The sequence below is a fragment of the Vigna angularis genome, chromosome 6 (genome assembly GCF_016808095.1).
Source record: "Vigna angularis cultivar LongXiaoDou No.4 chromosome 6, ASM1680809v1, whole genome shotgun sequence".
NCBI lineage: Eukaryota > Viridiplantae > Streptophyta > Magnoliopsida > Fabales > Fabaceae > Vigna > Vigna angularis.
This window is the reverse complement of record NC_068975.1, coordinates 11537271-11552032: the sequence shown is the minus strand read 5'-3', so window position 1 is coordinate 11552032 and position 14762 is coordinate 11537271. Positions and strand designations below refer to the sequence as shown.

General features: G+C 35.3%; 1 protein-coding gene across 1 annotated transcript; it reads right to left on the bottom strand.

Annotated features, from left to right (window-relative positions):
• Positions 1–13851: 13851 nt before the first annotated feature.
• Positions 13852–14457, bottom strand: LOC128197501 (secreted RxLR effector protein 161-like). Its single transcript, XM_052879555.1, has one exon. It carries the CDS (start codon positions 14455–14457, stop codon positions 13852–13854), a length of 606 nt encoding a protein of 201 aa, XP_052735515.1.
• Between the last annotated feature and the right edge of the window lie 305 nt (positions 14458–14762).

Below are 14762 nucleotides of genomic sequence, written 5' to 3'. Positions count from 1 at the left end.
TTGGCAGTTGTGCAAGTTCCTTTTTGAGATTCTCCAATTATTGAGTTATTATCTTGTTCTGAGCTAACAAGGCATCATTGGATTGCAACTGTAAAACTCCTTTTTGTTCAATAGGAGCTCCTCTTTCATTGTTCAGCTCATTGTCATTAGTAGCCATGTTTTCAATTATTTCAGTTGCTTCCTCTAGAGTCTTCCATTTAATATTGCCTCCAGCTGAGGAGTCTAGCATCAACTTGGTTTGTGAACCAAGACCTCCAAGGAAAAATAAGACTACTTCTACTTCGTCAAATCCATGCGTGGGAGTCTTTCTTAATAGGCTTTTTTACCTGTCTCATGCATGACTTAGTAATTCCTCCATGCCTTGCCTGAAAGATGAGATCTCTTGCTTCCCTTTGTTTACCTTGGATTATGGGAAGTATTTGTTCAAAAACTTTGTCACCACAGCTTCCCACTCTTTAAAGCTCCCTTCTGGAAAAGAGTTCAACCAAAACCTAGCATTGCCTCCCAATGAGAAAGGAAACAAGCTAAGTTTGATTGCTTCGTCAGGCACCCCATTTATCTTCACTGTATTGCAAATTTCATTAAAGGTTGTGAGGTGCTCATATGGGCTTTCATGTGACAACCCTTTAAATTGATTACTCTTAACCAGTTGGATTAACGCCGGTTTCACCTCCATGATGGCTACATTGACCCTCGGTCTTGCTATGCTGTTAAAGTGTTAAGGGCCAACCACATTGGTGTAATCTGCAAGAGTCCGTCTAACATTATTATTCTTCATCTCCTCAGTGCTATGGTGAGAACCTTGTGGTGAAGGTTGTAAAAGATCTTCCGGAGGAGGGAAAAGTTCTCTAGATGTACGGATTCTTCTCCTCCGTCTACTCTCATCTAAGCCTTCAAGAAGAGGTTCCGAGGTTTTCTTGCTTCTAGTTCGAATTGCTTCCTACATACACATGAAAACAAGTCCCTAGAAAAATTTGTTAGCACAAAAAGATAGAAAAGATATAAAATAAGAGATAAGAAGATAAAAGATAGAAGATAAAATAAAAACAGAAAAATAAAAATAGAAAACAGAAAAATAATAACAGTAAAATAAAAACAGAAATTCAAATTTCAAAATTCAAAATTGAAGTCAAAGATAATCAATAATCACACAAATAAACTAGTTAAACCACAAGTCACCGGCAACGACGCCAAAAACTTGATGACAAATTTCTTAACGCCGAAAACGGCGCCAAAAATTTGTAACCTCGGCAAGTGTGACCGAATCATATCAAGTAATAAACTTGGTAAGAGGTATGGTTCTCCTAAAGGACTCACGGCCTAGTTAGTTATATGACTTCTTGATTATTTAAGACTTGTGAAAATAAACAAATTCTTGAGGTTTCAAATGCAAAAGACAAAAAGTAAACATGTATGCATGAGTTTTGATCAATGGAAAGAAGAACACAAACACTAGGAACGAATTATATGGATGAGTATGTTGTTGGGGTAATCAATTTCATCTTATCCACTCTCATATATTTAGGAATTCATCATTCTTTTCATCAATGTTAATGCCACTCTCTAATTTACCTTAAACCCGATGTCTCGGCGAAGAAAGGCTAATCATAATCACTAGTTTACAATGTCTTGTCTCCCTAGCAATTAATCATGCATTATAGTGAACGGAAGCTTAACGACAACCAACCATCATATTCCTATGTCTAGGTTTATACTACTGTTAGGAAAGTTTCCCTGGATCTAGATTTTACCGTATGTGTCCATATCAATAAAACCAATAATCATGACACCGAATGGGTTAAACAATGCATGCTTTGAGCAAAAAGGAAAAACCCTAACTAATGATGAAAGAAAGCATGTATCATAAATATGATGTTTAAACACAAAATTCCATATATGAGAACTTCAAAAGATTACATTGATTCCCCAACAACAAGAAGAGTTTAGTTCACCATATTCATGGTGAAACTAGATGAAATACAATGAAAGAGTGAAAGATAGAACCCTAGAAAGTTGAGTAGGTAGCCTTAGCATCCAAAATCTTCCTCCAAGGGGTGGAAAGGTGTGTGTTTGCTTCGTACTCTGCCAAAGATACAAAGCCTAGGAAGTCCTAAAGCTTATATATTATTCTAAAAATTACAGAAAAGTAGGCCCAAGCCCAAAATAATGGCGCTCAGCGGTAAGTGCGTTTGTTGAATTCTTCCCCTCAGTTGCACTTTCACCCCTCAACGGTGCCAAAGAGTGTTAATTAACGTCGCTCAGCGGTACAATACCGCTCAGCGGTAAGTGCGTGTGTTGAATTCTTCCCCTCAGCTGCACTTTCACCCCTCAGCGGTGCCAACGAGTGTTAAGTAGTGCCGCTCAGCGGTAAAATGGCGCTGAGCGGTACCTGCGGCTTCTCTTCTTTTGCACTTTTTGAGTTCTTTTCTGATTCCATCTCTATCCTTCTTCACTTCTTTCATCAAATTCATCTTAAAACCTGCATAAAACACTGAAATCAAGCATAAACCTGTCCAACTCTCTTATTTCCAAAAATATAAACAAAAGCATGATTCCAAGCTAGTTTCTAAGTGTTAAAGGTTGCTTTTAGTATCAATTTTAAGCATGAAAATAACATTTTTTCAACTGTTATCAATTACAACCTGAAATATACCAACAAATATAATGGTTGTTGTAGTATAACAAGTGTCGCATCCACGAGGATTTGTTAGAAAGTACAATGTTTTAACTATCTTTATCTCTAATAAAGTAGTAGCCATGTTTAAAATGTCTTGAAAACATATTTATGTTTGTGAAAAAGTTATAAAATAAGTTAGAAAACAATTTATTTTACTAGATGAGTGACTTTTTGATAGTTGATAATGTGTTTGAGTTCAACTTAATAGCTTTTCTCTCTCTTGCATCATGTCTACCCTCAAATATGGAGTTGCAAATGATCAAGTCTTGGAAGTTCGGTTAGGTGTAACTCTAGGTCCATTCATGGAACCTAGAGCCTAGGATCGTCATCCTTCAGTATGATTCCTCAATGGCGCTTGAACGGGTCACTTGCATTAAGATCAATACTCTATCTCCAATTGCACACCCTAAATCTATTCCTAACATCTAGCATCCCACAGGATAACTAATCAGACCACAACTTAAGACTAGTTCCTACTGAATCTTAAGTCAATGAAGTAAGATCAGTTCATCCAATGTTAAGCATAAATCAATTAACAAACTTTAAATCGAAAGCAAACATAGATAAATTAAAGATGATACTGAATTTAAGAGAGTTCAAAGTTGTTACATCTCACTCCAACACATAGGAGATTTAGTTCTTCATAAATGATAGAAAGAAGTAGTAACAAAGAAGAGTATTAATCTCATAATCCTCTAAAAATGTTCTATTAATTACAAAGGATGTGTGTGAGAAGACTATCTAAAGTCTCTCTCTAAAAATGGTCTCGAAAGGTTTCTCAAAGAGTTCCAAAAGATCTCTTCGAAGTCTCTAAAACAAATATGAAATTATGGTATTTATAAAATTTAACAACATGGCTCAAGCGGTGGTTCATTGCTCTAGCCATGAGGTTTCCTTCTTAGGTAAGTTTCCTCCAAGGCTTAAGTTGTGTGTTCTTGGACTGAAGCCTTCTTGAGATTACTTTATGATGAAGGACTTTTCGTGGCTTGAGTCTTAAGTCAAGGCTTGAGGAAACCTTCCATGTAAGGTTTTCTCTTCACGGCTCAAGTCCTCATTCAGCGCTACAACCGTGTTGTGTTAGATTGGTTGAAAAATGTTTGAATTTCTGTTATTTTCTTTAAAATGCAGTTTTGACTCTCTAAATTTTTCTATACCTGCAATACAAGTAAAATTGGGATAGTTATCATAAATTTTACACATAATTAAAGTAAAATAAGTGTCAATTCAACACTAAAAACAACTAATATTAGACACTTGTTAAGTTCGCCGTAAGGTTTTGAGCAATTAAAGAAAAAATATGCAAGCTAATCATATTTACTAATTTAAGTAATCGCTCAAAACAGAGTATTGTAAGTGCTTAAACAATGACATTTTAGATGGATGTATTTATATTATGCAAGAATAGTTATGAAATATATTTGGTGAATTGAATTCTATTCACCCTCTTAATGGCTTTGTTAGGTTTTGGATTATACAAATAAACAAATGCCTTGTGATGTTGTTATCCCTACATAATTATCAAACCTCTAAACTAGAATTCCAAAGTCCTTCGAGACTTAACCACATTCTTTTATTGGTTAAGCATTAGGAGTCCCATTACATAAAACTTCTTATAAAGAACTTTGATTTTTTTTTCATCTAGAATAACCTTATGAAGCTAATAGAACAATTAGGCTCTAGAAGAGGGTTGAATAAAGCTTGTAGATATTTTTCATGCAAGGTTATACTAGATTTTCTAGTGGTAGGAATAAGAACACATAATATATACTGGTTCATTTAAATTCATAGATTATGTCTAATTTTTCCTTAAGCTTTTAGCTTAAAAAGTTCTACTACTAAGAAAATACAGTTAATTACAATGAGTAGATAAACCACTACAGGTTACAATGAGTACACAAATATCTTTGAGTTGCATGAGTACAAATCTTTCATTGTCACCACTACTCAATCTCCCTTTTGAGAACAAAAACTATAAATAAATAAATAAAAAAACAAACTACTCTCAGATAGTACAATTTTAGCTCACACTGGAAAAGCTTCACAAAGTGATGTATTACATTGTTATACATAATCCCGAAAGACACTTAGAATAATACAGAAAATTATTGTTGTAGCAATTTGTGTCTTCAAACTTTATCTTGTTCTTTTATTTATAGTTGTTGAGTACATCACTATTGAAGCTTTTAATGTTGAATCATTTGATTTTGTATCACTACATATTAGTATCTTCATCTTTTGCACTTAATGAAAAAAGTTCTCATAGAATCTTCAAATCAATCTTCAAAGTTGTTTTTTTTGGAAAGCTTTTATATTGTAATATCTTCTGTTGAAGCATTTTTCTGTTATATTTATCTTTCGTCTTGAGATCGAAGAATATTTTTGTGTTCTTCTCAAACATTCAAAAATACATATTCTAAAGGAAACTTTTTAAATAGATCATGCAGATGTAACATTAACAACAAATCAAACATAAGTGTTTGTTTCCTAAATTATTTTAAAAGAGAAGTTGGAAGAATTAGAACAAAGATAAACTAGTTAGATAAATTTAGATATGTTATAAAGTATTTAAGACTTAAACAATATAATTAGACATACCACTAGTGTAGAAAGGGCTTTAGATGTCCGTTCTTTGGGCTTTTTGACGTTCGACGTTCCACCGACGTCTTTGTGGGTGACGTCTATGTAGACGTCCGTTGTGTCAGGCCGGACGTCTATATAGACGTCCGTTGTGTCATGCCGGACGTCTATATAGACGTCCGCTGTGAACCTCTCAGACGTCTATACACTAGTGCTAAAAGGGCTTTAGACGGGTTATTTAGGATTACGGGGTTTGGACGTTTGTTTGTGCACTGCCACACGTCTGAAGAACAGATTCGAAATGAAAATGGAGGGAGATGGAGGAGTAAACGACCTAAAACGTAGGCCAAAAAACACCGCCCAAGAACACGCAATAAACTGCACCAAAATACACCGAAAACGATTTTTAATCAGTCCAAATAAAAGATATTTGATCACTGAACAATTTAATCAGAATAAAAGTAAGATTAAATGGTCCAAAACAGATAAAAACCAACTTGGAAATGCAAGGCGCAGAGGGAACTCTCACGGGTTCGCGTTTTGGTGTGTATGTCCTTATTTTAAACGTCTTTTGAACATCCGTTGTGGAGGGGACCGGACGTCTATAATATAGTAGACGTCCGGCCCCCTCCAGAACGGACGTTCAAGAGGCTGACAGAGTAGTTGCACCCGTCAGCCTCTTGAACGTCCGTCCTAGAGGGGGCCGGACGTCTACAATATTATAAACGTCCGGCCCCCTCTCACGGACGTTCGAAAGGCTGACGGGAGAGTTGAACAAATGATTGCTTCAGCCTTTTCAACGTCCGTCCTGGAGGGGGCCGGACATCTATAATATTGTAGACGTCCGGCCCCCTCTAGGACGGACGTTCAAAAGGCTGACGGGTTCAACTACCCTGTCAGCCTCTTGAACGTCCAGCCCCCTCCAGGACGGACGTTCAAGAAGCTGAAGCAATAAACTCTTCAACTCCACCCTTCAGCCTTCCGAACGTCCGTCCTGGAGGGGGCCGGACGTCTATATATAGTAGACGTCCGGCCCCCTCCAGGACGGACGTTCAAAGGACTGACGGGTGGAGTTGAAGAGTTGATTGCTTCAGCCTTTTGAACGTCCGTCCTGGACGGGGCCGGACGTATACATATTTTAGACGTCCGGCCCCTCTAACGGACGTTCAAAAGGCTGAATCTTCAACTCTCCCGTCAGCCTTTTGAACGTCCGTTAGAGGGGTCGGACGTTTATAATATAATAGACGTCCGACCCCCTCCAGGAAGGACGTCTCCACGCTCAATTATTTACATTTATGCCACCGATCAATTATTTACGTTGGGGTTTTGGTGGACGGACGTCTATGGGGTGACGTTAAAGGTCAATTATGCACTAGTGTACGCTAGACGATAAATTAGGTCCTACATTGTAAAAGCCTTCCATGGTTCTATTGTGAATGACTTCGAGAAAAGGTTCCTTGTCTTGTGAGGAAGCAAATTAGATGGCAGGAGGACAAGGAAGAAGGCGTCGGCGTTTCTGGAAAATGCAAACAATGAACCCTAGTTTGTTGTTTTTTTAATTTCATATTTCAGAAACCTTTTTTCTTCATTTTTTAATTAGATATTTCCACGTAACATAGTGAGCTTGTTCCACATAATTTAATCATTCCAGCTCATATTGACAACTCATCTTAAATTTAATTTCATTAACCTAATTTAATGGTAGGGATTCAATTGCTTTGATTTTTTATTTTTAAAACCCCAAATGAAAAAAAAATTAAAAAGATAGCGATTTGAGAAAACCTAACATAAAATAGGGATTACACCTTGCTTTAAACCTTCATTTGGTCCTTGTATTTGTGTGTCAATCTCAAGTGGATCATCTATTTTTTTCGGTCTCAATCGGGTCCATAAACTTGTAAAAATGAGTCAATTAAGCCCTTTCTGTTAAGTTTTTATTGACGCTGTTTAACTGTGATGACTTGGTGCACACATTATATGCTGATGTATAGATAATATATCATGTGGAATTTGCTATTTAAATAAAAAATGTTTGACATGACACCAAATGTAATTATTTTCTCTTTCTCCTTCTTCTCTTCACGCGTGAGAGAGAAGCTCTCTCGTTCCAACAACACCATCAGTCGCTGCCAAGAGCACCACAAACGTCACCCACGTTGCAACCCATTTGAAACTTTCTTCAATGTATGCTTCCATGAATAGATACTCACAACCTACAGCGAATGACCACCGTTGGAAGAAGTTATACTGGGGACGCGAAGGAGACTAGAGGAAGAAAGGGAGGGGTTGGTGAGGCGCACGTGGGGGAATAACGTGGGTTAAGGTTTGGTTGCCTCTGTTACAGTTTATCTGGCTCGTGAATCTGCTGATAATTGTGGTAATGCCCTTCAAACACCATGACAGGATTCTGAAACTGGAACCTGTATCTATATTTTTGCATAAACTACTCCAGAAACACTTATAGGAGAAGACAAATTGAAGTTAAAATCTAAAATGAGTACTTGCATTGTATACATTCTATCGCACTAGCTTCTTTAGAAGTTGATTTTTAACATACACATTTTTTTTTCATTCAAGTGCTTTTGTAGCAGTTTATCTTAATAAATCATGTCTTAGTCCCTGACTATTGTTTTGATCCATCCTTATCTAATTTTTTACATATGTCCTACTTGAAGCATTTTCTTGGTGATGGAATTGAATTTCCAATACTGATTTTACATTACAAATTGCATTTTTCAGGTCTGAGGTTACTTTTCCTAACTTTGGAATTCGATTTTGGTGTCTCTTTGTCAAAAGGGTCTTCTTTTTCTACAATCTCTCTCTCTCTCTCTCTCTCTCTCTCATCTGGAAATAATCTCTTTGTGCTTATCTCACTCCTCCACACTATTGGAGCTATGGTGGTTGAGGTTGTGGGATTTGAGACGGTTCAAGTCTCTAAGAGATGACAATAAGCAATTTCAGAGTATTGTCGATGAAAAAATAAAAGAGATTGAACCTCTACAATAGACATTGGGCAAACTGCGTACAATAAATAATTTTGGCCGGGGTGGGGCATTATGCTCATATGAGGAGGAACTTAACAATCTCATTAGTAGCTTGCAATACCACATACAACATGAGAGAATTCTATTAGCTGAAGAAAAACAAATCCTTCGAGAAGAGAGGTGATTGACGGAGGAACGAGAGAGCTTCTCTCTCACGCGTGAAGAGAAGAAGGAGAAGGGAGGAAATAATTACATTTAATGTCATGTCAAACACTTTTTATTTAAATAGCAAATTCCACATAATATAATATTTATACATAAGCATATAATGTGTGCACCACGTCATCACAGTTAGACGACGTCAATGAAAACTTAACGGAAAAGGCTTAATTGGCTTATTTTTATAAGTTTATGGACCCAATTGAGACCGAAAAAAAACGATGATCCACTTGAGATTGACACACAAATATGAGAACCAAATGAGGGTTTAAATCTTAAACCTTTTATAACACTTTCTTAAAATACGAGTTTATCAAAGTTTCTCGACACAACTATAAATAAAATGTGTCACATTCTTGAAGTTACACATAAAGAAACAACAAAGGTCAAAAGAATAGGTATTGATTCAAGAATATGAATTCTTCATTATGCAATGAGGATATACCACAATAAATAATATACATAATTTAAATCATTTAATTAGTCTAAGAAAGACATTTGATGAGGAGTTGAACATAAAATATCTTGACAAAGTTAACAACATTAAGTAATTGGTATTTTAGAGACCATAACAAAATATTTTTTACTTTACTAATCGCTAAATACTTCAATATTTATTATACTGAATCCAACTATTTAATCTTCTAAAAAGATTAAAAACTTATATGTAAAAAAGAAGAAGACATCTATCCACAAGAAATCAACCTTAGACTCCAAATTTATTAGCACATCTCTATCCCTCCCTAAAATTGTAAGAAACTTTAAAATTCAAAATATTAGAGGAACGTTTTCATCTTCCCATGATGCAAAAAAGAAACTTATCTTCTTTTCACTTCTAGCTCAATTGACCAAAATTATTTTTTTAAGTTTGTTACAAAAAATAAATATACAATTTTATAGAAATTTATATTATGCATAATTTACAATTGAGCGTAATGTTTTGATATCTAAGACTGGTTTGCAAGTTCGTACTATTTGATTCATAATTCGTCTAATTAATTTATCTTATAACACATTTTTTTTAGTTCCTATAATTCATTAGTTTTTTTCATTAATAATATTATATTCATTTTGAGTTTGTTCCTTTTGAAAAAAAAAATTGGTAAGGACTGATAGAAACGTATAAGAATACTGATAGAGATGCAGAAGAATTTGTAAAGCACACAGAGAAAGTGAAAAAACTGTATATTGTGTATATGTTGGTTTGCACCAAAGGCAACATATATATACAACGTTGATAACGGTTGAAAAACCGTTATTTTTATACTTAATTTTGATATAAAAAACAACCTTTATGACTTAGAAACTAGCTTGGAATCATGTTTTTGCTTTAATTTTGTGAATATGAGAGTTGAAGGTGAATTTAATAGCTTTTTGCTAGGTTCCTTTGATTTTGTAGGTTATTGAAATGATTTGAAAGAAGAGTTAAAGTACCGAATGAATGGAATGCAGAAAAGTCAACCAAAAACTAGAAAAGTCAACCAGTTAACCAAAAAAGTCAACAAGTCAACCAAAATGCAGAAAAGTCAATCAGAGTGCAGAAAAAGTTGCGTTGAGCAGTAATTATCGCTGAGTGGCAGTTTTGAAGTGCCGAAATCACCGTTGAGGGCTAGAAGAGTCAAGTTGGTGACAAGAAAGATGCTGAAATTATGTTGGTGTCATGAAAGGAAGAAACACATCAACATTGAAAATTAAACTTGAGCTTTATTGGGTCAAGCTAATGACGTTAAAAGAGCGCTTATTGGGAGGCAACCCAATTTGTTTTTCTTTTTTATTTGAATTTGCTTTGCAGGAATGACAACATCTACTGATGGATGCTAGGTGATAGAGTATCTACTGAAGGATACTATGCTTATTGATAGGCTGTCGTTGAAGCTATCAAATTAATACTACTTTTCAAGGCAACTTCAGTATTGCCAAGTAGATAGGGTTAAAGTAACCCTGAGTCGTCTTCCAACGAATACGGAATTGCCTTTTAATATTTGAATTTTATGAATGCAATGCAATGTTCAAGAATAAAAATGATGTTTGGAGAAGGTTTAAAGAACAAATAAGAAACTTAAAAACGAATATAATGAAATAGGCTAATTCCACTGCTTTTCCAAGATAGATTCATCATCGGTTATTCACAGATAATTGTTCAATTGATTATTATTTAAGTTTCAAATTAATTAAAGTACATTCTTAATTAATTTGAGGGCGATCATGCACTTACCAAAGTACATTCTCAATCAAATGCAAAACCTTTCTAGATTATTCACAATGAATTCAACCAAAGTACATTCTCAATCAAATCCTATTGTGTTTAATCATGTCTATTCTTAAATCGTCTAACCAAATTAAAAACTAATCAATCAAAGTAAATTCTCAATTGATTATAGTTGAAATTATTACTACCAATCAAAGTACATTCTCAATTGATAGTAAAAACCATTTAATCATATGAAAGTTCCTAAATTAAATCAAAGTAGATTCTCAATTAAACCTAGAAACCCTAGAACTCATATAATCAATATGCATGTATATTCAAACACATTATGATGCAAACGTCTTTGCTTTTAATTTGATAGAGAGATGAAAGACATAGAGAGAGAACAACTTAAATCAATAGTCAAAATAAACAATTGCATTAACTCAATCTGACCTCAGAATCCATAATGGAATTACAGTAGAATAGACCTAGATGCTTAGCTCTCCATGAATAGAGTTGAATACAAGATGAAAGAAAAGTGAGAGAAGTAGTGAATAAATGAATGAAGTGAAGTTCCTTTTCTGTCTCCCATGTGTTTCTTTATATAGGGCTTGATTGAGCTTGGACTCTGAATATTCAGTTGACAGAATCTTTTATCTTATATCTTCCAAATAACTCAAAGATTTAGATAATTATAACATTATTTGGAAGATATTTTTTGTTGATATTCCCAAATTAAATTAATTCAACAACTGTATTTTATCTTTTCTGAATTTCCAAAATTACACATAAGCCCTGAAATTTCCTCTATCTGCACTTTAGTCCCAACTGAATTTCCCAAAATTGCAATAGAACCCCTTAATTGACCAGACTTTGACTGTTTGACCAGCTTTGACTCATATGGTCGTGGCCAAAGGAAGATTGCCACGTGGCAGCCCTCTTTCTCTCCCAATTAGGGTTTCAGATTGGGAAAGGGCTTCCCCCTTTGCTCCTACGGCGGCTGCTTTGCCTGTGATTTTTCTACAGGTTGTTGATGGTGCAAGGGTAAAAGTTTTCTGTTTGGCCCATCTGTACATTATTTTCCAAATAAAACCTGATTTTGGGCCTTGAATTGCCATTTGGACCAATAGATTTTATAATTTCAGTTGCACAAATAAACGTAAGAACATCCAAGAATATTTTATGCGCTAAAACTCACTTTTTACGTCTCTTTAACTCACAAACCCAACAATTCCAATCATCACAAATCCTCTTTAAATCAATCATTCAAGCAGATGAATTTCATCAAAAATTTAATTTTAAAGCAGAAATGTGGGCATAAATATGCACTCATCACTTATACGCACCTATTGTTGGGGGTTGGTGAAAAAGATATGCGTCTACTGAAGGATGCTGGAGGATTCATGGGTCAGGCTCGTGATGTTAAACAAGCGCTTATTGGGAGGCACCCCAGTGTTCTAAACCCATCTTTTTATTCTTTATTTGCTTCTGTTTTTAGAATAGGTTGTGATGTACGCAATTTGAAACCTATATCTGCTATGCTGGTTTGCTTGTGATTTATGCATGATAAGTATTGCTTGATGATGCTTAGATATTGATTGATGTTGAGATTGTGCACTATATGCTGATATACAGGTGGTTGTTCACAAGTTATGTGAACAGATGCATGATATTGTGATTGTGATTATGATGCTAAGTAGGATGTGTGTGTGGAATGATTGGACGAGCCTATATGTGAGGTTTTGAACTCTAGAGTTTGTGTGAATGAATGCTATTACCTTGAAAGCATGAAGGACTTTGCCAAGTTTCTATGATTGAATCACTTGCTTGTTTGTATCATATGATCAAGGCCATTTGTTGGTAACCCTTTATTAGCCAAATGCATGATTTTAGCCCAATAAAAGAAAGCACAATGTGTTCTATCCTTTGAACCCTTAGCTTTGAACATGATTGAAAACCCTTTTTGAAAAGCTTTACCTTGAGATGAGTTGAAGATATCTTGTGCTATTGATAAATGTTCAAGTTTGGGGTTGTTGGGAAGTATATAAAGGAAATATGAAAAGCATTGAACTAAGCATATGAAAAGCAAAATAAAAAGGAAAGAAAAGAAAGAAAAAGAAAGGCTCAATGCAAAAGAAAGTTGGGAAGAAGGAAGAATGGTTGTGTTTAGATGATTCACTTAAGTCAAGGATTTTGTGATCCAAAAAAACCAATTTTCTTGTTAGCCCAACCACATTATAAGCCATAGAAAAGTCCTTGTGATGATACTTGCTTGTGAATGTGTTTGATTATGGTTAAATGAAAGGCAAAGTTAATTCATGCGACATTGTGATAGTAGAGTGAAGGAGTGACTTCTTATACACTTGTGTGTTTGAGTGAAACACTTTATATCCCAAGGGCAATATTACCTAGACATAGGGATTGGAGGATTGGTTCCCTTTAAGCTTCTGTGCGAATGTAATGCATGAACAATTGCTAGGGAGACAAGACATTGTAAACTAGTGATTAGGATTTGGCTTTCTTCACCGAGACATCGAGTTTAAGGTAAATTAGAAAGTGACATTAACATTAATGAAGAAAGGTGAATTCTTGAATACATGAGAGTGGATAGGAGAACTCGGTAACCCCAACAACATAATCATCCATATACTTCAATCATGTTTTGCTTCCTTTGTCCAATTGATCAATACATGCATTCATATTTGTTTTTTAGTATTTGCATTTAAATTTCAAAGAATTGGTTTTTCAAGTCTTATTTAATCAAGAAACCACACAATTGTTTAGGCCGTGAGTCCTTTGGGAAACGATACTTGGTCTTACCATTTTATTATTACTTGATACGATTTGGTTACACTTGTCGAGGGTTAACAAACGTTTGACAGCAAAAGTATTAAAACAGAATTAACTGAATGTAAAAAATGTAACTATTAGTTGCTTGAGTTATACTCCTAACACTCTTCTTAATTCAAGCTGTTCAGAGATAACACTCCAATCTCTTTTCTAAGAAACTCAAATCTGTCAAACTTGAGTGCTTTTGTGAATAGATTTGCGCATTGAAAATCAGTCTTGCAATAGGCCAGTTCAATCCTTCGTTTGTTCACCATGTCCCTCAAAAAGTGGTATTTTACTTCAATGTGTTTGCTTCTTCCATGGCTCACAGGGTTTCTTGCCAAGTTTATGGCAGATGTGTTATCCATTCTCAACTACACTGGACTCTCCCTGAGTATCTTTAATTCTTTCAATAATTCATTCAACCAAATTCCTTGGCATGCAGCAAAACATCCAACTATGTATTCTGCTTCAGAGCTTGACAAAGCAACAACAAATTGCTTCTTAGAGCACCATGAAATAGGTGCTTCATTTTGGAAAAATATGTGCCCTGATGTGCTTTTCCTTTCTACTTGATCTCCATCATAGTCAGAGTCAGCATAGCTCATAAGCTTCAACTCATTCTTTTGCATACCATATGGGAACATGCTTCCATGGTTTGCAGTCCCTTTGATGTATCTTAAAATACGTTTGACAACTAGCATATGGATTTTCTTCGGATTGCTCATGAAACGACTTATCAAACCAATACTGAACATCAAGTATGGCCTGCTGTTGGACAAGAAACGCAATGACCCAACAATCTGCTTATAGGCAATTTCATTCACCTTTTCTTCAGCTTCATACTCTCTTAATTTGACATTCACCTCTAGAGGACTTCTAACATCATTGCATAGAGTCATTTTGAATCTTTCCAGTAGTTCTCCCACATACTTCTGCTGATGCATTAATAATCCTGTAGCTGTATGAGTAAACTCCATACCTAGAAAGTAGCTGAGCTTTCCAAGATCAGTCCTCTCAAACTCAGCTTCCTATCTCCTTCAAGTTTGAACCAATCACCAATAGATCATCAACGTATAAGCAGATGATCATCCTATCTCCACCAGAACTCTCTTTCACGTACAGACCATGTTCTACAACACAACGTTCAAACCCATGATTGATGAATAAAGCATCAATTCTCTTGTTCCATGCTCTAGGAGCTTGTCTCAAGCCATAGAGAGCCTTCTGGAGTCTATACACCTAGTGCTTCTTGTCCTATATTCGTTGAATCCTAGGGGTTGTT

Excerpts from the sequence above, each read along its gene's own strand:
- LOC128197501 (XM_052879555.1), bottom strand. The coding sequence starts at position 14,457 with ATGGAGTTTACTCATACAGCTACAGGATTATTAATGCATCAGCAGAAG.